Source organism: Neodiprion lecontei, chromosome 2, assembly GCF_021901455.1.
Source record: "Neodiprion lecontei isolate iyNeoLeco1 chromosome 2, iyNeoLeco1.1, whole genome shotgun sequence".
NCBI classification, from domain to species: Eukaryota; Metazoa; Arthropoda; class Insecta; order Hymenoptera; family Diprionidae; genus Neodiprion; species Neodiprion lecontei.
The window spans coordinates 40,979,715-41,006,990 of NC_060261.1; the positions used below are offsets into that span (position 1 = coordinate 40,979,715).

Genomic DNA, 27,276 nt, shown 5'->3' on the forward strand with positions numbered 1-27,276 from the left:
TCGATATTTAATATTCAAAAGGGACTATTAGATGACGTAGAATTTGAAATTTCCTGATCTTTCCAGCCACCCTGAAAATTTTCCATCGATTCCCAACTCGTGTGAATTATTTAAGAATCGTTCAATGCCGACTTTCCGAGTATCTTTTTCCCGAATCAGCACAATCCCTGAAAACGTCACGACATCTGACAATTCTATGATTCGCAGTTTAAAAGACAAGGAACGTAAGGGAACCACCCGCTCTTCTCGAGTGACTTCGAGAGCTCGGAAAGGATAATAAATGACGGCGGTTCGATCACAGTGTCGACAGAACCAACGGTGGGCGACGGTATCGCACCATGTACCAAAAGGCGATAGATGGACGTCTGGCCGCAGACAGGGTCTATTCATCTGCCTCGCAGTCTCAATCTGGAATTGTTCGCGAGGGTGGAAAGTCCAGAGTCATACATACATACACGCCTCGAAGTGCAAAAGAAAGAACTTTCTTTCCCCCCTTTCGTCTTCGTCCTTGTCCATTACCAAGCCAGCGTTCCGTCTCAGTCTCACCCTCGATGCGACATGCGCGCCGCTGCCATCCGGCTGAATGTAAACCCATCGCCGTTCGGGGCGGGATCCGAACCTTCCCCAGCAGTCACGTGGAGGTCTTCAGTTCGCGCGGACCGCTGACGGAAATTCGAAATCCGAGTAGTAGGCGCGATTTTACGAGCGAAACGCGCGGCCTTGAACCGGTCCCTGAAGCTCTAGGCCAATTTTATCGCGTGCCGATCTGGGGACCGATCGAATTTTACAAGTTTTATTACTCCCAAGTGCAGCGGACTCGGCGCCGATTTTTGCCGTGCGCGCGAATCGTCTGAACGTTGAACGTCTTGCAGCGGTTATTTCTGAACATCGGACTTCTCTCTGTGCAAGGCTGTTAAACTTCGTCCGATGTTCGCCTGCCTTCGTTAGTCAACTTCCAACTCCGATTGGACCGAAGGGCTTCCGGTGACTGGAGAGTCGGTAAATTACATCTTGACAAAAGTCTTTTTACCTTCGCGTTCTTTCCCTTCCGTCATACATTTTTGTGTTTTTATTTTTTGTACGATGTACGCGGTTGGAGAATTAATACCGAATCATTTCCTTGCGAATTTTGTAATGCTTCCGCTTCGGAATGTCGTGGTGTTTGATAGAGAGATAATAATCCGGGGTCGTTTAATTGCGGCGTGGAAATAAATTGCTCGTTAAGTATGTATAAATATTAAACATTTGTTCATTTATTTTCCTTTTTACTTCTCCCTCTCTGCAATCAAAAATTAATACCGATTGATGGCGGGATGAATAAAACCTCGGATCGCAATAATTTCGCGCGCGTATCGCAAATCGGCGATTCGCTACACGATCGGTGAAGAGAATCGTCAAACGGTTATCGCCACTCGTTTTGTGGCTACATTTGTCACTGTGTATGGGTTACCCCTTTCATTTTTCATAGCCGGTTGATATCCTCCGCCGGCGAACGTTAAAACGGTTAACGTTCAGTCGTGAAACGGGATTCGGTACATTTCTGTAGTTACAACATATCGAATCTTTGAATGCGGTATCGTTTCTCATTTTATTGCACCATCAGATCTCGCAAAAAAATACAGAGGCACGAAATATAACCCTAGCGTCGGGTTTTGCCAATTCCGAAATTATCTCACCGAGATTATTTTAATTTCGCACCGTCGAGTCAATCCGATAAGGAGAGATGCAAACGACCCAGTCAGAGTTTACGCAACCCTGATTTGATTCACCCTTGTAAATGTACACAAATCCAGTCTAGATTATCTTTCGAATACCGTCGAGACGCAGCCCCCTTTAGTTCACAACTAACAGAGTTATTTAGTCGGTGGGACGTATTTCTGAAAGGTCTGCTCGAATTCTCGGCCTAAGGTAAACTCGATTGCGTGAATGGAGATTCGGCGCACCGATATAAACCCGCCACCCGAAAATCCAGATGCCGCTGGAGTTTGACGGTCGAAGTTTCCAAATTTATAATATCATCCGTAACCCGTCCATCGACATTTTCTGCAGGGTGAAATTTTTCGCTCTTGTGCAGAGCAGCGGATATTAAATTCGGCTAGATTCGATTGCTGCGCATTTAATACCGCTACATTAAATGCGGATCACGATACGTTCGGCTGCTTTACGGTATACGTAGAACATATGTCGCAAGGTCGGCTTAATCTCGATAATTGCGAGTCTGCCTGCCGGCTGCTTGCAGCTCTTGAACAGCGGCCAATAAGTCAAGCGTATTTCTGTACAAAGTGCCGATAAATACATGGCCGATTAATCATCAAGTGCACGCGAAATTTGGCGAATTAATTTTTCAACAACCCTAATTCACGAGCCGCTAAAACGAGCGGGCGTTTTGCATGCTCTTCTAAGTATTCGCTTCCTCGCGCGTTTTTCTTGGAGATTTCACGTAAGTTTCTGGCAAAGGCGGTGAAAAATTAGGTAGTTATCGTCGGTGAATTAGCAAGTCGACGAATTTAAATTTCTCTCAATTCGTCATCAATTGAGGCCCGCCGAACAAACGCGTACACCTAAATACGTGTCACGTGATCGTTAAGCCCGAGGAAGTCAAACACGAGCGTGGCTCTCGTTTTCTAAATATTTTCACAAGGTACATAATCGAGCTTCGTGCAACGGTGGTGAAAAAGCTTTTCCACCGAACAACAGACCGTCTGTTTCGATTCGACTCTCTTTAGTTTAAACCACCGCGGTACCTTAAAACTCGCGCATTTATGCCGCGCTCCTCGTTCGTTCCGAAACGCTCTCGTCTTGCCAGCGACTTTACCCACTATCTGGTGTATGTAGTACGGTCTATTCTCGGCCATGTAATTCTTGAACATCGTTCAAAAAACGACCTACTATTCGGATACGTACCGGCGTAGACGTCAAGGTTTTTATACCACGCGTTGATTATTCACACGTCACGTCTGACCCGATCAAACTTTTAAACGTTTTAAAGTGCCGCCTGTGCCAATCCAAGATAAATAAAAACTAGACTTTCTTCTACTTTTCTTTCAGCGCGTTTCAATGTCTTCGCTGTTCAATTTTTATTTCACTGTCAAAATGATCCCCATCTTTCCGAAGCTTGCACCGTTCGGTTCCATTTTTCCAATCAACTCGTCGTGTCTTATACAAGAATTTATCAGCTACCAAATATATTAGCGAGCAAAAACATTTCGTCGAAAGCTCAAGTTCGTGAATTATGTTTATCCGTTTTCGAACGTGCAGATTTGACACTGTGATCTCTCATATTCATTCTCTCAAATATGTTTTAGCAATATAGAAGACCATGTTCGGAATTCATTAATTTTAAAACAAGCTACGCACAAAATAAAATTGTTTCAACTTTACAACGTACGGCGATCAAAAATGGCGACAGAAATGTGATTTTGAATTAAAAAAATGATAACTGTTTTAGAAAAAAATGAATAAAATGCTCGTAACAAGAATTTGTGGTGACAAATGAAACATTGATCGCTATATTTGTTACTCTGCTCATTTTGACGCGTATGATTCTGTAGTGTGGAAAAATCCAGAAGCTTCGATATCGATCCACCAATAATTTCCAGTTCAGTGAATATCATCAATTAGATTGATTATATTCTCACTAAAATGGACAAAAGTGAACGGTAAAATTTGGGTTCGTCAAGTTCCCTAGCCAAACGAGCGCTTTGGATAAACACTGTGGCACACCGATGCGGAAGGCGGCCTGAATCTGACAGGTCCGAGATATCGCAGACGCATTACAAGATTCTCATGGCAAATATACACCGAGATTGATTATCGAGACTTTCCTACATGCAGAAAGTAGACGGCGTAAATAGCGACAAGTAAACACAATACAGCTTTTCGGATGATTAAATTCTTTCCCCAAGGGAGATCGGTCTTCGGGGAGCGAATTTGTATCGCGTCGCAATCTTCGCGTCCGCGTCGCCAGAGAGAATCTCGCCTCCCGGACCCGGTTCAAATTATATTTCAGTTAATCAACTCGGGCCGCCATTGTTGATCCTGTATTGTTTCGGCGGAATCTTTAGGCCTGTTATTACATCCGACAGTCGCCGCGAATCCCGCGACTCGTAGGTTTAGATTGTACACGGGATAGCGGTTTGTTGCTTTTTCTCTCTCTCCCTTTTCGTTTTATTCTCACCTGAGCTGGGTCGAGATGCGGCTGCAGGGTAATCGAGGGTGAAAATGCTTAATTGTGGAGTTTCTTATCAAAATTACCCGCCTCTGCTCTCTACTTAACTCGACTCACTGGGGAGTAGATAGAGCTTTCTTTAACCTGGCTAACCAAGTCGAATATTCGAGACAGCAAACCAAATTAGTTCTCGCAAGTTCGGCAATAGCCATCATTGTTGTAGCTAATTTTCTCCGCGTATTTTTGTTCGTGCAATTGCAAAGGGATGCGAGAGACCGGCTATGGTAGATTATCGGGGTTCGTACGTTTTTTGGAACCTGATATTCCCCGAGTTTTCCACGTATTCCAGCCTGGAAATAGGATTTTTCCACTAACCTTTCAAGAAATATGACGCAGATTAATGACAAGTCTTTTTTACATATTAAAACTGATGCCTTTAATATTACCTAGTAACTATATTTTACCGTCTGACTATCAACTTACAAACACTAGCCTGGGATTTTCCGTAAGATAAAAACGAAAGAAGATTTCGTATTAAGTAATATACACGCCGTGCAATTTTTTTTTTTTCTCAAGATCAATAGTACTTTGTATAAGAACGAGTTTATTTCTTCGACTTGGACTCAAAATTCCAGTCTTATTTTTTAAATTCCCCGAGTTTTCCCGGTTTTTCAGGTTTTCCCTGCGCGTACGAACTATGATTATACTTAACGCTCTTCCGGTGTAACCAAATTTCCGTTTCAAAAGCCCATCTCAGACTTCCATGTTCAGAAAAAAGAACCGGATTCTCGTGTGTTTGATAAGCGCGTGTTTGGCGAAGCAAAAAATCCACGAGAATGAGAACAACCAGCGGACTGATATTACATCCGACGTACTGTGAAGCAAGGGATAAGGGTTCTACCCTTTTAACTTTAAGGATGTATTCCACTAGTCAGGCCGAACATGGGCCGAGTGGTCGATGCGAAATACTAGCTTATGCATTATGCTACATCCACTGATCGATATTCTATCGATTGGCTAAAAATAATGAACGCTAAACTTTGCCGGGACTTGATTCAGCCCGTACCGTCGTGTACTTATATCGGGCGAAGAACACACATTAGATTTCTCTGCTCCTTAATTTGTAGTATCGGGGCAGTGCATAATTTAACAGACGTGGTGCCATCTCGGCGCGGCCTCAAAACCGCAGACTGAAAATGAAAATTGAGAGAGAAAAATCAAATTCTCAGAAGTCCCGCGTGTATAAGAATATACATATACATGTAACACAACTTGCAGGCCGCAGCTCGCCGAGCTTTTTAGGAAGATCACGGAATGTAACAAAGGGTCACGTGTGAGATTTACAAAAAGTCAAACAAAGGAAAAAAAGAATCACCTATCCATCTCGCTCCTTTCATGCATTATATATATACTTCACACGCGATCTATCCGTTGATCAAAAATCGAGATAAAAGAAAGCGGAGATCATTTTTCAAGGGTGATTCAGCGGGCGTATTCAACGTCCATCGATCTTTTCCCTCGGGGAAAAATCGCGCCGTGAATGAGGAAAGGTTCTCCAGACCGTATGTGGGTGTCTGTGCGTGTATGCGGGAAGCCGAGGATCGAGGAATGGCCGGAATCCGCATTGCGAAGTGCAGTTTTTCCCTGAGAAAAGCGTTGCCGGCGTGGAAATTGAAGGCCGACCCGAAGCTTATCTCGGTACGTGTAATAAATGAGATACCTCGTCACCCTCTGGCCCTCGCCAACTCTATACTTTCACGAGCCGAGGGCGAGGAGTGCCAAGTTTCTCGAGTGGAAAAAAGAAAACAGGATTTTTTTTCCCGCGAAGAGGATCCCTGACGATGGCGGGCGGGTCACGCTTAAAAAAGCCGAAACCTCTCGGCGACGCTGCTTGCCTACACGCGAAAGCCTTCGGTGGTCCGGGACTTCCGGTTAATCGAGACATCTGCCACGCCCTTGAAACCTGCCGGGGTGTTGATCCGATTAAAGGTTTGATAGGATTAGACGCGGCGATCAGGAAAGCGCGAGGGTGAAATCTGTGTTTTGGGAAACTGTACCGCAGAACGGAATTACAACGGGAAGGAAGCTGCTCCGATCTAACAATGCAGGGGGAGAAAGGGTTCGACGTAGTTCGTGATCGAAAAGTCTGACCCGGATGTTTTGACCCTGATGGAGAATTTCAGTAAAAACATTTTTCCGGATTTTCGCACACGCTTTGTTCATCCAACTCCTGCAACGAGTTGTCGTATAATTCTTGCATGAATCGCAACGTCTACGTACGCAAAATGAAAAACGAAACGAATTCAACGCTCCTATTTTTTTCCCCCGTGTATCATATACGCGCGTTCTGGACGAATAGAGGAGAATAATGAGGTGGTAGATTCGGTCTGTCAAAATAAATGAAACAGATTTGAAAAGAATAATAAACTAGAAGGCCGGGATTATTTTCTCATTTTATACTCTTTCTTCACTGTATCAACGCGCGATGTTTTATTGCTAAATCGGCTGTGTTATTTCCGAAAATACAATCCACGGCGAAGTTCTCCGTTCGCACAACGCAAATTCAATCTTAATTTAATTTTTCGCTCGATCGAGCCTCAGGCACGCCTCGCGCTTGACCGAAAGGGAATTTTCGATTCCGTCGCGCCGAGGTCAAAGGTAAAGCCGGTGTAGGGCGTACAGTTGAACATAAAATACGAATCGGAAGTCGATGAGGCCGAACGATGAGTTTCCACCAGTTTCGCGTGCTTTCGCAGCAGCAACGAGAGTCGATAAAGCGAAATAAAAAGCGCCCGATGGCCCATCACGCAGCAGCGAAACCGTCGAAAAGCATCGTCCGTCGGTCCGAAAGCGCCAAGGAATCCCTCGGTGGATTTTATAGATACCGAGCAAACGCGAGATTCGGGGCGAGCAGAATAATGCGTCGTTCCGCAGAAACATGCGTACCCATACATACCAAAATTCGGTTTGCGGAGAACCGCGATGTGTCTGCAAACAGAGCAGAGTTTGCTCTTTAACCGCGTGCAAGTGCAGCAGCTTGCAAGTTCACCCTGCCGAGAGTGAGTGCATTCCACGCGTCGCGGCGTCGGACAACGCCGCAGTCAACGCAGAGTGGAAAATGAAGGACAGAGCTAAGCCTAGACTGATCAATTTGCCATTCCCTATTCCTCGCCCGTGGTTCCGCTGACATAATCCACCTGGGATATTCTCCACTTTCGATTGCATGCTGCCTGAATTCCCGCCTGAATGTACACACGTATATGTATAGGTATGTACTGAAATACCATCGGGAAATAATCGAATTCCGCGGTTGGTTGGTCGAGGTCACCGACACACTTGCGTTTCCGTTGGGTTATTCGACGCGAATGAACAGGGTGAGAGGTATGAAAATATCTGACGTGTCAAATAATTTGTGTACCGCCGATAGCGAAACGGAGCAGTTGTCGGTAAAAAGAGTGAAAAGCTTTACCGAAATTCTATGTAACGAGGTCGGTATTTTCAAAAAGTTTCATCGTCGTTTAAAGCAATTTTGGAGACGCTGATATTTCGGTTTGTATCACTCGCCACCGTACTTCTAATTCAAGCAATAGACTACGGGGTCTCCGAAGAGTGAGACCCGATCTCCTTGTTTAAACGTTGAATTTTTAACATGCCACAAGAGCCCTTAATCGTACAGCCAAACCCTGCATTCGGCATAAAGAGAATATCTTCGGGTGAATAAACCGTGTAATTATGGTATAGAACGTAAATTGTATTGTAGTCCAATTTCCATTTATAGCGAGAACTGAAATTTCTTGTTTAAGAAATTTAGTGTTCGATTATGGATGTAACACCATTGGCACAAAGACCGTTATTGCCATTGGTGGTTATATTTGCGATTAAAGTAGTCATTGCCGGTTCGTCGAGGTGCCAATGACCCTTTTTCCGCCAACGGCCATCGATCACCGTGGATTTCGTCCCGCGAAAACAAAGGATAAATCCCTGACAGATACGTCTTGAATAAACCGTGCTGATTCGTGGTCCCTGATCGTGCGGAGAACGACATTACACCCAATCATCGACCGAACCAACCGCTGAGCCAGCCAAGATTCGGATCTTCGGATAAGGCAGATCCGCTGACACGTTTCGCGCGGGGTATAATACTTGGTGTATAAAAAGTCTTCTTTACTGGATCGTAAACCGACTTACATATAAGAGCTGTATGCAAAGTTATCGTACATAATAAATATGCGCTTGGTACTTTGTCCAATATCAGCTGCGTATTCGGGCAAAGTTTTGCGCGTACCGTTATAATACTAATTCGTTATCATCTCGCCGGGAAATTTTACCTCCACGTCTCGCAGGTGCTAAATAATGGAAATGAATGATGACCGAATGGCGCTTTGGCCAGATATTATTTTTCCCTTCAATATTTCCCTGAGTATTAACTCGAGGTATATCTGGAAAGTTTTGACAATATCAAAGTTTCCTCGCCCAAAATGTTCAGCAATAATTGTTGCGCATATATATGGGAAAATCCAGGCGAACCCAACCAATCGAAGTGAAAAACAAAAGTTGAAGAATTTTTAGGGAATTTTCAAACAGTTTGAAAAATGTTTTGGGTGATGAAAAAAGAAACGACAAGTTCTAAAAAGAATAGAAAAATATTCCCGGTCTGCAAATGTTCGGGATGAAAAATATAGTTTTTGAGAATATAAAAAATGGTCGTTTTCAAAATAGCTTTAAATATTTATAAACAATTGACCGGTTGAACAAAAAATCTGAAACTATTCAGGATACTGTGTCAGAGTTGAGACAATCGCGCAAACATTTTTGAACAAAATCAAAAATAGCGAGGGTCAGACGTTGGTCGAGTTTGCATGGAATTCCCCATATGTGCCCGATATGAAATTCGAATGAATGCGTGCCAGCAGCAGCCGGTCCAAGGAAAGCTCACGAAATACGAGAATTGTGTCCATCTTCTGATTGTTTTCGGACAGAATCACTCAAGATAATATCTATCTTTTCTTTCTTGCCTCTATTATCGTCACTTTTCTTCTCCTTATTTGTACCCATTAGCGACATTCGGTGATTAGTGAACTAAGCATACATGTTATTGCCGAGGATGTTGAACAGACACGAAAGTGGGAGGCCAACGCGTTGCATAAGCTCGTGTAACGTAACCGCGGGCTTATAACAGTCGGAGAAGATTATACCGTACATGCAACGGCAGTAAATTCGCGTCATACACGAGACACAACGTTGCTACATATGAAATCCACGTATAACTGAATCCGCGTAACCGCGCGACGCGGGATGAATGTCGACCGAAAGAAACGGAAACACCGAATAAAAACCGAGGGTGTATCCGCAGCTGGGTTTTGCGACTAAAATTTACCCAGAGCAAATATGCACGTACTCACGTAATTCCCCAAGAATTTATCACGCGCAGCTTTCGCAAGTCGAATAAAAACCCCATACATCACCACCGTCCGTATTTAATAAAAAAAATATAAAGACTCGCAGTTTTGTTTCAACGGAATCTACTCACGCCGCACGTTTTATTTTTCTATCGATCATCGAGTTCCCCAGAATGAAATTGAACCACAAGGGCCACTCGACGTTACGACCTCGCGGAATTTCATCGGGCTTAGTAAAGCTACCGCCACAAAATTAGCCAAGCTCGGGTTTAGCCGAGAATTTCCGGACCTTCCGGAGGACCTTCCCTACGTCATTTGGGGAACAGCGGTGGTTGTTTACATCCCCGTGATGTGTCCGGGGCTGCAAGACACTCCGTTACCCTCGATCGCTGTTTGGAATCCCGAGTGCCAGGCGCACGATGTGCGTTCAGTTATTTAGAGAGCGGAACCGCAATGATCGCCGGAGGGTGAAAAGCGGTCGGTGCGGGCTCACTTGTGGAAATGACAGTACAAGGGAGCTTCGCAGATCGTCCGTCCCAGATTTAATCAGGATTTTTTTCCATTCAAATAATCAGAATCGGTGACGATTCGACGAGTAGATTCAACTTTCCAATCAATCACGATAACTCGATTTAATCGTAAGTCGCAAAAGAAAGTCAAGAACTTGACTAGTTTATTTGAATTAGAAGAAAGATTCAGTCTTCTTCCTCGGAACGAAGGGTATAATTTACGATGAATTTTCAACTCCCGAATTATTTCTATCCGTTTATCCGTTTTGGAGACAAATTAATAAAAAAAAAAAAATCATAAATATTATAGAGCTTATGGCTTGGAAAGGTCTTTGTTCAAAACTAGGTGAGAAGGGTTCGAAAGTGATTCATGAGCCGTGAATCTTACCCAGCGAATTAACATCGTATGAGAAGAGTGGAGGATGTGGAGCGAGGATCGTGCAGTCTGTAGGAAAACTGTCGAACTTTTGGGGTGAGAAAACTGCTTCGACGCAAGTTTCACCAAGTTAAACAATCCCGACGATTCGATTCGCGTTTCGTGCGTGATTTCATCTCACAATCAGTCGGATATAAAAGCAAAGGTGATGGAGAGATCGCGTTGATGAGGTTAAGGCTAGGAATAATTGGTTTTCCTTTTCTATCCCCGCTAAATTAGTACCAACGTAAGCCGTCTTACGGCGCGGTTCGTTGCCAAGAAGTTAAGCAGAACGTAAGGGCAGCTGCTTCTTATTGTGATTCCCTGGTGAAGGCTTGCGCAATATCACGAGTACCTTGGGAACCTACAAGGAAGGGTGCGCCCTAAGGGGCTAATTATTTGCGAATCAGCCCAATTATATTAATGGCTCGTGTTACAGTCGGGGCCCTTTTACGCCAGCTGAAATAAGCCTCGGGCAATTCCGAGGTGAGTGGCATCAAATTTACCTCGATCAGCATTTCTCGGTTCATTGGAAAGCGATATTACTGAAGAGGCAACGGAACGATCCAGCTGTCGGAAGTCGAGCTCGTGCCGCGTTATTTAATCAACGCCGTTAGTTCCGCCCTTCTATTCTTGTCGTACGAATAATAACGTTCCTCCGAAAAGTTCAGGAACAAGACACATTCATTCCTTAAACTCCACGCTCACGAAACTCCTCGTCCGTTGTTACGACGCCTGTTCTTTCGTGCCGTCCCTTCGCACGCTGTTGCAAACGCATTTCGAATTCGGCTCAGAAACCCAGCTCGTTTCAAAGGCTTTGCGTTGTCGCCCTGGTCGCGCAGGCGTGGAATGATCTCATTGCAACCAGGCTTGCCGGTGATCATGATACACAGCGAATGGGATTATGCAGGGTCGCGTTTAATCCGGTATGAAATTGGCCCAGAATGGACAACCCAGTTTTGAAATCGCGCTGCGCTGCTGACATCAAGTTGTTGGGAAGAAACAAGATACGTGTGGGTGTTGATTAATTTTTTACCGTTTCTGCCAAACGAGAAATCGTCTTCCAAGAATTTTCGTCCCGTATCTTATAACGACACGCGGTTCATCTTACCGGAATGACGAAAATCTGTCTGGCCGAGGAACGTTGCGAGAAGAATTTTCGGTGTAAAAGAAAATAATACTGCTGAGTTGGTATGGCGAAAAAATTGATCAAGTTTTTTCGCTGCAGTGCTGAAAAAAGAATTTGATGTCGGTACAAAGTTGGTTCACTGTAGGTAGGTATACTTATGTTATAATATTCAGTGCGGGATTCAAGAGCAGAATACTTTTTCTCCATTTCGGTTTTACATGTCTGCGATTGAAATTGAAAAATTTCTAAACAAAGATTAAAGCCGACACACGGTACGTATAAACCTTGTGAAATATTTCATACTGTAATAAAAGATTGAACGGAGACGGTTCGATCATCTTTGACACATTAAAGCACCGAAAGAATGCCCGAATTTCTACTTCCACGCCTGATTATGTCCTCGAAACGCTTAGTACAGTATTTTAGTCTAAATTGCAAAAATATCTAATATATCTTTAAAGTCTAATAGCATCGAATATTTCCTTTGAGTCGACATGCACGCACTTAGACAGCGCTCAAGACGAAACATGTAAACTTGATTGCGTTTTTCTAGTTATTAAGTACTTGAAACTAAATTTTAAGCTTGTAAGCTTTCTCGTCGTTAAAAGTAGTTAAGCTTATAAGAGTGTATCTGGTGGAAATTTTTATCTTCAGAATATGACGCACTGAACTGTGATTAGGACGTATCGATTCTTCGTATGCATTCTTGAGTGTATACGTTGTCATCTAACAACCAGATAATGTGCTTTCACGATATTATACTTTGGTTCAATCGGTTCATAGAAGGCATTTTTTTCGGTTACGATTGCCATAATTCTTCCAACGAAAATATATCTGTCAGTATATATAACAACGACTTCGGATTTTAGCCGCGCGAAATCCGACGTGAAATTCCCTTCAAACCATCACACGCCGGAAAAATACCCTCAAAGGGATTTTCCCCATTAAACTATCTTTGATGTTCTAACCCTTCGGACTCGAGATCACGCAACAACATGCAATTGCCCACATCTCCTCGTGTGTTGGAGGATTATAACGATCATCTGCGGGGGAAATCCTGAGTGGGTATAATTCACGAGAAGATTCGTCCGTCGTCCAGATCGTCTGGGATATGTTATGCCTACATTACATCTATACACGCATGTGAAATATTCGTCATCGCAACGAATCGCGGAGCTTTTTCGGCACAGAACGAACGCTTACGTGCCGCGAGGTAAGAGGTCCTTTCCCGGGTTTACTTATCGTTATATCTTTCGTTGTATTTTTACAGGATATACATCCCATCCTGTATTCCTCGTCTCCGACGCTGAGCGAGCTATTCTTCATGTAAATCGCGTCGTCTGATCCTTCCTCGAAAATTTTACCCTCACGCGAAACGCGCGTTATAATGTATACATAAACACTTTACCTTGAGTTAGGTTGCGGTGGAACTTGGGCAACTCTGCCGGTAAATAAAACTTTTTTTTAGATTTTACTTAAATTTTTAAGACGGCCAGACTCTTCCGCCGATATAAAAGCTCCTTATCGTAACGTTTACCGTGACTAATTCTGGATTACATTACGGATACTCACCTCACCCCTTTAAACCTGCTTTCAGAGAGTGCAAACAGGACCCTCGGGTCGCGTTTACCCCGCATGGTTTACACTCGGCTACGTAACCATTTGTTAAACTTTTGTTTGAAAACACGAGGAAAATCCCCTCAAGCGAACGACGCAACGAAAGGCGCAATTTGCTTTCTGTAACGTATATACGTATGTACACATCGTGGACCAGCGCGCCAAATGAATTGAAAAACGGCGGGGTGTTGATCGTTAAAAAACATTATCACGTTCGTTTGGTGGTTTATACAAAGCGGGATATTCTTTGATGGAAATAAAATATTATACACAGGGAAGAAATATTATCGTCTTGTTTTAAGAAACATATATACTCGCTTCGAAAAGGTCCGCAAAACGTAAAGTAATTATTCGTAACTTTTCTTTATAAATTGAGGAAAAAGAACACGAGACATCGTGAAACGAATCTCGGCGAATTCAGAGACATCCAATTAGGTCTCAGTCAAATAAAATAAAAAAAAAAAAAAAGGGCTCAACTAACTCCGCAGATCCGGCTCCAGGGTAAAAAAAATTCTCAAACCTGCTTAAGGAAAGGTCAGCGTCGTTTTTCGTAGTCTGCGGGCATTGAGTGGCTTCGATTTTCGGTTAAAAATTGAAAGTCGTCTAAGCCGACGTAGAATAGCGTCTCTGTAAGTTCACGAGGAAATTGAGTAGTTTATCGATAAACGGATGACTCGAGGGTGACTCTGACAGGTTAAAAGCCAGCATCTTAAAATCGTTTGCGGCTTACGATTGTTTTTTTTTTTTCATTTTTTTGCAGAAGGGTTTTTCGACATTCGTCGAGAGAACACCTCAAGCAAAAGGAGTGGGACGCCTGACTCGGCAGCCTCGTCGTTTTCAGATCGCTTTTTCACCCGCGGACGCTTCTCGGTCCAAGTATAAACATAAATGAGAAGAAGGCGACGCCGCAATTAGCGACGAGCTTTTAAGACCCCCTGAGTAATTTGACCCGTCACCGGTTGATCTACGCGAGTCAGAGGGTTGAAAAATGTCGGCAATTTGTTTGAACCCCTCGCGATCCGAGTTCGGGGGTCGGCTTCTTACTCCTCTACATAAAAAATTCCTCTCCAGGTTCGTACGTGCAGCGCATAATTACGAATTGCTTTATCAGAGTCGAGATAGCCGGGACAATATCAACGGTTGAACGGCTTTCGAACAACAGATGGCCAGAGCTAGTTCAACAGGGAGACTCGACTATGTTTGATTACCGCTTTGTAATTGTTGTATGAATTTCGGATTAACGCAGGGCTGATATTAGTCGGATTACGAGCACCTGCTGCCGCCTAAATTCCGTTTCACCATCTCGCCGCAGCCCCCGTCTTAAATTCGAATAATATTTCACCCACGTCGACTCCGTTTCACCCGCACTCACCCAATTTCTAATTTTCTAATTAGCCTGAACGTAGCCCGTTTCCTTTTCGCAGACTCTAAACCGCGGCCACCTGCCTCATCGTGGACGGCTCTAGCCTCTCGACGAACCGTCGACATGACCCGGGATTTCAGAGAGACGACAAGGTGACTGACGGTGAGTCCGCGTGCATCGCCACGCCATTGGGTTTACTAGCTTAATAATTCCGCGTCGTATTCGAGGGAAAGTATTCATCGACATTGGAATGATACAACATCGCGACGTAGGTTGGTTAAAGCGTCGCATTTTCTTTACCCTATTTTCTCAAAGATGACGTGACGAAAATCGAAGTGGAACTGGAAGAGGCCCCGTTCGATATGGACGGTCGAGTTCCGCCGATTATCATGGGCCCAATTCCGGACCCAGGCGCGAGCCCAACGCCGGAAGTGAACGCGACCTACCCTGGGGGTGAGTTACTCCTTTTATAGCGAAAATATCGAGGGGAGGTTCTGCGGATCGATTCGACCACTTTCAGTGAAGTCACCGCCATTAACACATTTTCGCGTACGTATAACGAAGGTGTGAATCGAATTGACACCTGCCGTTTGTAAATCGGTTGTTTTCATTCTACCTTTGTGCTGAAGAATTCAAAAGGGTATGTATTACAATTTATTGTAACGAATAATGAATAAAATTAAAACCGAGTACTGAAATTTACGCCGGCGTTTCTCTCGAATTGGAATATTGTTGGTTAATTTTACGCACGTGCAGCGATTATTGTTTTCTGAACGTGCAACGTCTCGGCAACTTTCAGCCTGTTTAAAACAGTCGTTTCAAGTCAACGCTAAATGAACCGAGTATTAATTTCTCCTCCGTTATTCATTCAATTTTTTCTTGAACAACTTACGTTTTACACAGTTAGACTTCAGCCTGCATCTCTAAAACGCGACCCGCTACAGACTTTGAGCCCGATTTAATTTTAACCCGTTAATATGATGCACCGTGCCTTGTCAACGATAACTCATAAATCGATTATCGCTTGGCATATCTGCGATAATTTTTTACCCCGCATCAATATTTAGTACCTCATGTAACGGCTGCGCGACGGATAAAACGTCGATATTAGAATTTACGATACGGTGCGAGGCGATAAGCTGTCGTACTTTCACTAATTCAAATTGGAAAGAGGGGATATCAATTCCTTCTCGCGATCGCAATGCGCGCAAGATTCAATCATTCGTTGAAACGGTCGTTAATATTTTTAATGGGAAAAAAGTTTTCGGTAGAAAAAAATCTGTGCCGTTAACGCTGCTGGTACTTGATTGCTTATTTCACACTCTTTTACCTTTATTCTTTCGTCCGTTAAATAAACCGTTGCAGACCGCCGTAAAAAGCCAAAATCAAATTCTGTAACTTTATTTTCTCGCGTAAAAATTCAATTTTCCCAGGTGTTGAACAAATTCGCAAATGTCACTTCTCTGTACGGCTTGATTATTTCAACGAACAGAGAAAAAGTGTGTTTGTTCGATACAGGTGAGCTTCGTAAGTTAAGGACTGTTTCCAGTTGCTTATATCGTCGACTACTCGGTAAACAAAAAGGAAATTCACGAATGTAATTGAAAAATGTACGTCAAGTGATTTCGATCGAATATTCTCGTCGTAAACAACTTTTCGAAGTTTGATTACAGCTGCTTGATTGACTGACATACTCGGAGATAGCGTAAATGTACGATTGTTCTGAAAGAGAAGAACTATCCAAACTGATCAAATGGCCAAGTTAGTATAATACAATTGACCTTCCTCTGGGATACACAAACACGTTTACCTAATTACCGACATTTGCCCGCGAAAAAAAGGAGGAAAAAAAGTAATATATCGATTTAACGACAAACATCGCGGCGACGAGTCCGAGCGAATCGAAGTCTATCGCAAATGAACAGCCGTCGTACACGTGTAGCTTCGACCGCTTCGGGGGTGGGGGGTGAAATTGGGGCGAAACCACGAGGAAAGGCTTGACGAATGAACGGCAAGCGGCAGATTCTACGGATTTTGAATTTCTAAGGTACAGTCGAGCCGGGAGGAGTCGTCGTGAGGGCCGAGGAAGCTCTTATCGTGATACTGGTGCTGGTGCTCTGGGTGGCGGCGATCGCGCTCTTCTTCAACAGATGGGGAAAGATCCGAATGCTGGAACCGTATCAGCCCAAGTTCCAGCAGCAGCACAGACAAAGCTGTGCGATGATCGATCCAAACCCGGTCCAGGTAATAAGAATGATAAGAAGAAATAGATTTTCGATTAGATCCGTTATTATTTTTCCCCGATTAATCGAGTATAACTGATTAACTTTTAAACTCGATTATTTTTCCTCACAATCGGTTTTTGTTTCTTACTCCGATGAACGACGCAATGCAATATCAATTTATGTGATCAGAGTATCAATTATTATCATTGTCTTATTTGCTGAGTACCTATTTGATACGATAAGTGAAAGATGAGTGAATATTTTCACATGAAATTGAAAAATATTTTGAATCAAGCTATAAATCATACAAAAACTTTTCCGCTAATAAGTCTGCATACCGATATTTACATAATTTTGCTTTCGTACGCATCGTTTAAAAAAAATACGAAATAATCGATTAATCGATTCATTTTTACCCATTCAATCGAGTCGTGTTCGATTATTTTTAGCTTAGTGGCCATCGCTACCAGGTAAGTCAGCCGCGTGCAACCGGTTGTTTAAATTTTTACCCGACAGGATTTTAGTTGCCAATTGAAAACGTCCCCGCGGATTGCGATTGTATTACAAAAGACGTCTCGCCGAGGCGAATTTCCGCGAGCCGCATTATCGAGTTGAGGGGAATTCAATTTCCGAATAAACGAACGACAAAGAAGCTCGCTCGAACGTTCTGTTCACCGATTTATAATCTACGGTTCGCGTCAGGAATCGGATCGATAATCCTGTTGCCCTTTTTACTATTCCTCTCCTCACGTTATACCTTGTATATGCGTATTACATTACATCCGTTTCAATCGCTCGATATAAAGCCACGAATCGGTTTCCCAAGACGACATTAACTCGGGTACGAGAAAAAAAAATAAATAAATAAATGAACACGTCGTTTTTATCGCGCGTCGACGATGTCGCGCAGGAGTTGATAGAAATGTAAATTTTTTCATTACCAAGCGATTAAAGCGGACCGATATACGTACACGCACAGCGTAATGTATTCCGAATTTTGGACTACCGGTGTAATTGCATTTTTAGTATTAAAAGTCTGCGACTCCGAAGAAATGTGATTTTCATGCAAATTTTCTGTCGGATCACATCTTTCGGATAGACTAATCGCGGATGGCGGAACGAACGGTCGGAACGATTATCCTCCGAAAAGGCTCGACCGTTTCTTATTATTGCGCCACTTTATCACATGGTCGATAAGTCGAAGTGTTGGAATTTCGAGGGGCAGATGACCCGCGCGTAAAGCGTTGCCTGTTGGGTATTTTTCATCAAATCCTTCAATCCGGGCTTCCGGCAGGGGTGAAAAAAAAAAACGCAGAGGATTCAGGCCTCGATTCTCTGCCGCGATTCATTTATCGTAAAATAAATCCCGACCTTCGCGGTGACCGCCTCATTACTTTCACGTCGACATCGTTTCCCCTTCCATTTCCTCCCCGTATATACGTTATTGCTTCACTCGCTGGTAAAATCGACGACGTGATATGAAATATTCACACACCTATCTGGCAATCCGTCGCGACCGCTTAAATTTCCCTGCGCTTCCGTGCCTCTCAAAAACGATTCCAATTCTTCTGTCCGGCTTCGAAATCCGCGGATTACACTGTCACGTGAAAAAAGGTGCAATTACAAAATCCATTTGTTCAACGTGCGGCTATCGTCCGGGATATCAAGGAGCAAACGACAAATGGAATACGTGACAAGGGTTGACTCTCGACCCTGGCGAGTTAATCTTCGCAAATTAGATCCGGTGGAATGTGGGGGTGGCAAAGTGGATTGAAATTCGTACCTTTCGAATATCACACCGTATTATTTTCCCTCTTTTCAATCCTCGGCGGGATTACTTTTACCGTTTCGACCTGGCCACCGTAATGCGATTAACGAAGTGAAAAAAAAAAAATAAAAAAACAAAAAAAAAAAAAAACAAATTTGTAAATCGATGGATGTTGTGAAAATTCCGCGGAGCTGCGAGTTTGAAGACTTTTTTTTATCGTGCATTTCGCTCACTGATGATAAACGTTATTCTGTGAGTAATTCCCGTCTATTTTTGGAATCGGTTTTCATCGGCGAGAAGGGTAATCGCGTATTGCGAATCAGTTCACGTGTCAGGCTCTGATCTGCAGTCGTCTGCGTCTGAATAATATAGCATATTATATTCTGGGAATATGGAGTGAGCAAAGTAATAGGGATCCACCTTTTTTCATGGGATTCAATGTTCCAGAACAGCAGACGATTCTTCTTGCGCAAGGTAATATCGCTGCCTATAAAATTGCGGCAAAAAATTCAGGCGTAAGTTTTTCAACGACGCAACGTCGCCCTCGAAACAAATTTCTTAAACCGCGAATCACGCTTGGATAAAACTGGAGGATGAAAGCATAGACAGCAGGGAAAAAGTCGAAAGACAATATCGGGTATTCAAATTCCGTGCCAGATCCGCAGTGCCAGTGCAGTAATCCACCCCTTTCCTTATCGTTATACACGCGTGCATGCAGACGTTACGCGAATCTCTGTGCGAACCGGATTTCCTAGCGAGGTTATAAATCGCGGAGAGTCGAAAAATGAACAAGTGGAATTCTGCCAAATTCAGCCGCGATACGCGTATATCACTGCAGTGATGATTATTCGTTTGCATTAAACGGAGGGAAATTTTACAGTAAGACAAATTTTCAGGGGAACATTCGGCGCGTGGTTATGGCGTTGATAATAAATGGGAGTTTCGTGTCGTACAATTATTCAAAATGCCGACAACTCGGGTAGTACCGTTTTCAATTTCGTCTTGCGGAAGGGAAATTCGTTCAAACAATCATATGGATTTACGTCGAGCGGAATTCAAGACCCGATTTCAGTCTAATGGAGTTATTTTGAAAAATTCATCCCCTCGACAGTCTCTGAATTCGGAATTATTTAACATCCGGTGTATGTAGAACGTACCTACATGTGTACGATATATTCGGAAACATACGAGAAAAACTGAAAAATTTGTAACACATTTTATCGGAATGGAACTGATGTGAATTCAAAGAGTTCGGAGCCTTCGGGCCAACTCGATTGACTGTGAAAAGTTTCTAAAAAACGAGAAGAACGGCTTGGAACTTTTACTGCCGTCGGGATTACACGAAACCGCAAATTTCATGGAACGTGTCACGCTGTAGGCTGTGTTGGCAATTCATCAACACCAAGATTACGTTACAAGAGTGTAGTTATAATGTTCTCAAAAATTTAATCTCACTAACAAGACTCCATTAGTCAGAAATTTGAACCTACCATCTGTCGCTTTCCTATTTTGCACCCCCTAACTTAACCGAGATAGTTCCAAGGTCCCTGTTAGACACAACTTTGAACCGGCTCAATTTGTTCAAGTAATTCGCAAAACAAAAACAATATTTTATTTTATCAAATGACAAAAATCCGCTGTACTTTTCAACTTCCTATTTCTCTCCTCGTAGAAAAAAAAAAAAAAAACAATAAACATTAAATTCTGAAGAAACCCCCCCGTGCGGATGATTGAAACGCATTATTGACAATAAATTTTTCCAACGACCAGTAGTTTCCGATATACTACGGAGGTATATAAAAGGTACACTATACACGATATTGATTCGTGCCATAAAAACGATTCTACGATTAACAAGAAAAAAGTATACCTAGGAGAAGAAAATAGTAGCACCACGTCGGACATGGAATGGCTAGGAATCGGCGGGTGTAAAATTTCACGTCGAAAATTGCTAGGGTCCGGTGAAAATAAACTACATCCGCTCCTCGAAAGGCTCGAGTCACGTCGCATCAAGGCAAGGCCGATAAACTGGCCACCACATTTCCCCGAGCGACGAAAATCCGTCGCATAAGGTACGAGGGTAGCCAGGGGGTGGATCTCACTTGTCATCCCCAGCCCAGCGCCTCGGGACCCGAAGGACAACGGTTCGTTTCCCCTAAATCAGGCCGAGTAACGCGCTGCGAATCTGCAGGACGCGGCTTTCCGAAGCGATCATTTGCGGCAGATAGGAGCCGGTTTGCCTCGGATAAGCGGGAATCGGGCAAGGCTATCTCTGCGGGGGCGCATATTGCACGGTTTGGCAAGAAAGGGATTCGACGGGTGGATGGAATCACCTTCGGGCGAGGACCGCTTGACCTTCCCCAACTCTGCGGAGGGCGAGAAATAGTATATTGTTTAACGAGGAGGCAAACTCCTCGGTCTTTTCGGGTGGAGCGTAAGTTTCCGATATTCGTTTTCGACTTCACCTACGACTCGTATTTCAAATATACGCGAGGTGAAAAGACCGTTGCCTCCTTGTTGCGCACGATTCATTCTTTATACAGCAAGAGTATGATACGCGTTTTTTCCCCGTAGCACGGAATTGAGGTTAGGGTCGCGTAGCGTCAAATTTGATCGCGACAGCGCATGCGCGCAACGCTCCTAGGAGTTAAAAGTGGCCTTTTCCGTACTCCGCGCACGCGCGTTTGCAGACTCACTCGACCGACATAGAAACGGGTAATTTGTGTACGGAAAACAAGCAGGGAAAAATGTGTAAGACATACTCGCGTTATGAAAAGGGAATATTAGTGATGAAAAGTGCACGGCGAATGATCGTTGTATCTACCTTTAATTGCCGCAATATCGATAACGAAAATGCATGTTGATGTAGTATTGCGCTAATTGGGATTGATCAAATTTTGCTCCTCCTTTGATTTCTCTAGGTGACGAGCAATCTTATGATCTTCAAATTATACAGATGGTTTTACGACTTTCGCTTTCTGTTTCATTATTAACAATAATTAAGTGGGCGGGCTGGTCAAGAATCGATATTTTTATCTATTCAATCACGAGATAGTCGTGCATTGGGTATTTATTAAATCGTTGTGGAAGATCTTTTTTTTTAATACAAACAAGAAAGAATCAAGAAAATCTAGTAGATTGGTTCGATTTCACTCTACGCGAGCTGAATCATTTGAGAAAAATGTGTTTCAAAAATTCGCCGAACCGCTGAACTTCTTTTTCATCGCGTTTACTTTGTTAAATATATTCAATTTTGCAACATTGCAACGATATTGGATTATGATCAAAGGATGCCAATATTTAGTCGGCTGTAAAGAAAAATGAAAAAAAAAATACCTGTTTCAGACTTTGTAAAAAACAGTTTAGAGATAAAATGAATCGTTTTGTTTTTTTAAAAAGATCTTCGTACCCGTCGAATGCGCTGATTTGAGGAACGCTCGAAGCACGAATTGACGAAAAGTATCGATTTTTGGCAAACAAACCCCTCGACATTCACGAATTTCTTGTTCTGGCACTCGAGGAGGGTGAAGAGTGGTAAAAACCGCCTTGCCCAAGGTTCAATCTCGAGACGTGGGATACCTACAGGTGTGTTTGTGTGTGGCTGTTTCAGCACCGGGCGTGCTCCAAGTTCAACATCCATTGTCTGGAGCACCCGATCGTCTACCCCACGGGTTGCGGATCGAGTCTGTCGAGGCCGCGGCAGAACAGCGTCTTCGTGGGTTCCAGCATGTCGCTTTTGCCGCCGCAGAACGCGCCGCGGCGCGCGAAGAGCGCCTTTGACATTCAGACGCTGATAATGGCGGAGTGCGGGCCGCAAAACGCCGCGGGTGAATTCGGCGAGGCGCCAAAGCGCGCGGGGAGGGAATCGGCGAAAAATTTTTGCGAATCCCTGAGGCTTCCGGACCTTCCGCGCTCCTTGAACCCCGCGCTCCAACGGCAGCGAGGGATGAGCATCTGCCACTTCGACCGCACCGACGTACTCGCGAGGCCTCTGATACGCGAGAGGGGGATGAGCATCTGCCATTTCGACAGGGGCGAGAGTTTCGGCAAACCGGCTGCCGTGCAACGCGAGAGGGGGATGTCGATATGCCAATTCGACAAGCAAATGCCGTCGTGCAGCAAAACGCCGGACGCTGTTCACGCCTACAGAGCAACCTGCGTTTAATTACGCTTGTACGGATACGTGATCGGTATTCCGCGACGGAAATTAGCCGGAAGAATTTCCGCACCACCGACGCCGTCGATGATACGGATCGGTTCATCCTTGGCGGACATTTGCAGAATGCAAATTTATTACTTTCGGTTCGATTCTTTCATTTTCTGGTTTCGATATGATTTTACGGAAAAGTTGTAGGTACCCGTTGTTATATCCGGAGGAGACAAATCCGCGGTGGAATTACTAATTGAAATGAATTACGGTGGGATCGTTGAGACAAAGGAATATATTCTTTTCTCTTTTGAATCAGATTGATTAATCGAACGCCGGATGTGGATGCGAAAACAGGGCCAAGTTCTCTTCGAAGTTAAGTTTTTCATTCGACAGTGAATTCCCGCAGTTCAGAATATAAATAATTCCGACGTCATGGGTAAGCTTGTGTGAATATAGGTGGGGGGCGACAAAATCCTTACACTCCAATCTCTGAAAGGTGTGAAATGAAATCCGTGATAAAAAATAGCTCTCATAATACCGTACTGTCAGTTTGTGGAAACTCAATTTCGCGTGTTATACGAAACAGCAACGACGATGCGGATGATCGTCTCAGGGTAGAAATTTAATCTCAGGGAAAAGGTATAAGTTCACCTTGTTTAAAGTAATTCTATTCCGGAGACTCGTTTTCGGTTTCTGAAGGTAGAAAATGAACGTAAAGTATGAAACAACGTAAATGAAAGTCGATTTACGGTTAGGGTAAGAAATTTGTTTCCGCATCCCGCGGGTGATCGATTATAATTATTCGTCGATCAATGAAAATGATCGTGTCTATAAAAGTGTGAGAAACTGTAGGGAACAAAAGCAAGAAGAATACACGGACGAAGAGAATAGCGCAAAATAAGCCTTTTATACACGCTAAAACTTCAAAATTATAAAATATAAAATCTATACATGTTACTATTTATAATAATATAATACAAAAATACTAACTGAATCCTATATAACGACTAAACTTTGTATACAGAATTTTTTAATAGCAGTATTTTTCCTACATTCCGGGTTGTTGAAATAAGAGAAAGGAAAAGAAAAAAAAAACTGAGCAAATTGGAAGAACCAAGCATCGTACCGTCAATTCTCCTTTCCTATAATATACGAGCAGTGTTGGAGCTCGGTATAAGAAATAAATATAACCTATACATCGGGTAAGCCGTCTAGGCTCTGAAAATTTATGAACTCAGATCGAATATACAAAAAAGAAGAAGAAGAAGAAACAGAAATAAGCATGGAATAAGGTTATAATTGAGAAACGCAACCTGACATTAAAAACGCAGAATACATACCTACATATATTGATAATGATGTGTTAGAATAATCTATAATAACGTGAATATATTTTTTCAATAAAATAGCCTATCAAGAAATATAATAGACGCAGACGAGCGTGATCGGTTTGACAAATAAATTAGACTGCGGTTTATTACGATATTACAATGGTGGTTAGATCCGCAAGCTACCTTCACACCGTCGTCAAGCATCTTATCTCAGGTTGCAGGCAGCGTGGTGAAAATTATAACCCGCAGAGCTGTAACTTTGAAGCAAGTAAAGGTTGTTTTCGCCGGGCGAAGGTAGGCAAATATTTCGCGAGCCAAAATGTGTATAGGCACACAACACACACACAGACACACACACACACACACTCCGTAGCCCTGAAGCCGACTCATACCATCGACGAAGCAATCGGTGCGCAATTGCCCTTCGTCTTCAGACGCCAGATTATTACAGGCGTACGCCCCACGCGTCATTAGCACGTCGTTGGAAATCCTTGGGTCGACGGCTTTGAAATGTAGGGGTGAATTAGCGTTCGATATACAAAGAAATATCCATTATCTACCACTACCGCAACCGCAACTACGATGTAATATAAAAGAAATTTTAACGCACTTATTAATACTAGATAGTCGTTATATTGTTAGGTACGATGACGTCCATCCAGCCACAAAAAAATGTGGCGCACAGAAACTGTTATTTTTACAAAAAACAAAGAGCGAACCTAAAAATACGAATTAGAAGAAGAGGAAACTGAACGAGTGCGAAAGCTTTAAGACTATCCATTCGGACGTCTGGACCTCGTTTTCTCCTTTTCTCCTTTTCTCTGCATGTTTCTCTTTTTCTCTCTCACTCACTCTCTCTCTCTTTCTTCTGTATATCTTTATATCATCGTAATTAAGCTCTTCTCTTTCTCTCTTTCTCCCTCTCTCCGCCCCGCCCCTGATCGGTGTGTCTTTGAATTAGAGGATTCCACCCCCATTCCGTTTATAATTATCGCACTTTATATCCACGAGTTCGCTTAAAGTCTTTTCTTCGGTCTTCGAACGCGAGTGAGATAATATTTTTGTATGAGAAATTGATTACGATATAATATTTCTATGCAAACCCACCGACAGCTGCATTCTCTACGAATCCCGTGCCAAATGGAGTAGGTATTAAATCGATAGCATTGGTCGTCGTAAAAGTCGCAGTAAATATTGTACTTCCAAACATCTGGAATTATATCGAAATCTGGGAATTCAGCGGTCGCTTCTACAATTTTTAACCCACGTTTCTACGGTGGGCCGAAGGATGCGTATTTTCAACATATTTACGCAACCGCCACCGCGTAACGCTTTATAATTTTTTTTCCCCCCTTTTTTTCGAATGCCTGCGTATAAACAATTTATACAACAGTGAATCAGTCTTTCCAATTTCGCTGAGCGAATCGAACGCCTTTAATATAATTGGTACTATAGATAAAATGAACGAATAAAAATGAAATCAAACATATACCGACGAACGAAACTTCACAAAATGCTAAAAATTTATTCACCTTTTGTGGGTTTAATTAAAAGCATAAATTTTCGGGCGTATCAACGAGACTCGCTTCGGTTTTATGCAATGATGAACGTTATATCGTTTTCTAATGAAGATACGTGAGGTCTTCAAACTGTGGGTTTCTAGTAAACATCGCGTGTTGAATGAGATATGTGTAGTATGCATTGTTTAAGTCAATAAATGAGACCAACAACCTTAGACTGTGTAAATCTGTAGTATATATTATAATTATAGTTTATCAGTAGGTATAGAATAATAGAATATAACATATTATTATAATAGCATAAGCATATATCGACGCTAAAATGCTAATCTTGGGACCTTTGATCAAATTCATAGTATGTAAGTTGAATAACGTGTACAGCGAATGAAAAAAAAAAACATCCGATCGTCCATACGCTATACACGTGCAATTAGATCGTTACAACTATCTCTATTGATTATTTACATACGTCTGTATTCATGAGCGGATAAAAAATCTTCAAAGCAAATTACAAGACTGTCAGTATTGCTGTGAAAACTGCCGAGACGAGAAAGCTGAAGGGACAGGAGTTAAGGGGGTGCCCTGGTCGATTTCGACGCTTACGTATATATCTCCAAATACCGAAGTCCATGTATCTCAAACGCGATAAATCGCTCAACAGCCAATTCTAAAAGTAATTGTGAACAAATAAATTCAGATACATTTTCATTTGATGCAGAAATCATGAAATGACAGTTTGAGATACGCGAACGTAGAAATCGACCAAGGCACTCTCTTAAAAAAGAACATACGACTCCGACATTGAGCATCGATGAGAAATGCAACAAAAAAAGTTTGGTCGTTAAAAAGTATTACTTGTATCGTTCTGCATGAATGTCATCGAAGAGATTTATTTTCAAGTACAAATCATGTCTGTTTCGCGATTAACGTTGTTACGTTTGAGGTGATCAATTTTTTTTACCAGCGCGAGTGGTTTGGAAAATATTGGATATTTCATTCCATCCGACGCATTGCATGCTAGTAACGCATATAACTGACTCTGGTTTACTATTGAATTGTTTACTGATATATACTTGCGCGTATCGGACGTGGTATTGAAAACATTCGCAATGATTGATCGTCGACATTTTCGTTGCGTATTCTCGGAAAATAATAATAATAATAATAATAATGATAATGATAATGATAACGATAACGACAACGGTAACACGGCAACGTGAACAACACGTACCGTTACCGAAAGAATTCTACATTCATTATTTGTCACGCATGTGTATAAGTTACATCATGTATTTGTGCATTATACACATAATGTATTATAAAATATCATGAATCAAAAATGGTTGTAAAAGTTTAACGAGGTCTGCAAAAGTGAAAAGATATATAATAATAATATTATTAAACAATGTTGTCGATGTATAGAACGGAATAAAATCAAGAGTATATATAACGGTGTCTACGTGTGAAGGAAAAATACAAAGTAAAGTAAGTGACCGAATATCTTGAGCCAAGTAAATAATGTAAATTTGGCAATTTAATGCAAAGAAAAGTTAATAGCTCAAAAGTAGAGACTGTATTATTAGACGCGAGGAGTATGGATGAGGGTGGCAGGGGGATGAAAATAAATAAAATACGGTCCAATACTATATCGCTACTCGTAATTTTTCGACGGTTTCCTCAAT

General features: G+C 42.6%; 1 protein-coding gene across 7 annotated transcripts; it reads left to right on the forward strand.

The window, feature by feature from the left end:
• Positions 1-643: 643 nt before the first annotated feature.
• On the forward strand, positions 644-27,132 carry LOC107220389. Of its 7 annotated transcripts, none has more exons than XM_015658961.2 (5): positions 644-999; positions 14,662-14,762; positions 14,916-15,053; positions 16,648-16,844; positions 22,204-27,132. In XM_015658961.2, the coding sequence occupies exons 3-5, from the start codon at positions 14,963-14,965 to the stop codon at positions 22,756-22,758; spliced, it is 843 nt and encodes a 280-aa protein (XP_015514447.2). In that variant the 5' UTR covers positions 644-999; positions 14,662-14,762; positions 14,916-14,962; the 3' UTR covers positions 22,759-27,132. The 7 variants fall into 7 exon arrangements, with proteins under 7 accessions (XP_015514447.2, XP_046587272.1, XP_046587269.1 ...); XM_046731316.1 differs by having other exon boundaries at positions 16,654-16,844; XM_046731313.1 differs by having other exon boundaries at positions 644-995.
• The last annotated feature ends 144 nt before the right edge of the window (positions 27,133-27,276 follow it).

What these genes read in the sequence shown, in the direction of transcription:
- LOC107220389 (XM_015658961.2), top strand. Translation starts at nt 14,963, where the DNA reads ATGGACGGTCGAGTTCCGCCGATTATCATGGGCCCAATTCCGGACCCA. An exon ending in GAACGCGACCTACCCTGGGG is followed by an intron (nt 15,054 to 16,647) that starts GTGAGTTACTCC and finishes TGAATTTCTAAG; the next exon opens with GTACAGTCGAGCCGGGAGGA. An exon ending in TCGATCCAAACCCGGTCCAG is followed by an intron (nt 16,845 to 22,203) that starts GTAATAAGAATG and finishes TGGCTGTTTCAG; the next exon opens with CACCGGGCGTGCTCCAAGTT.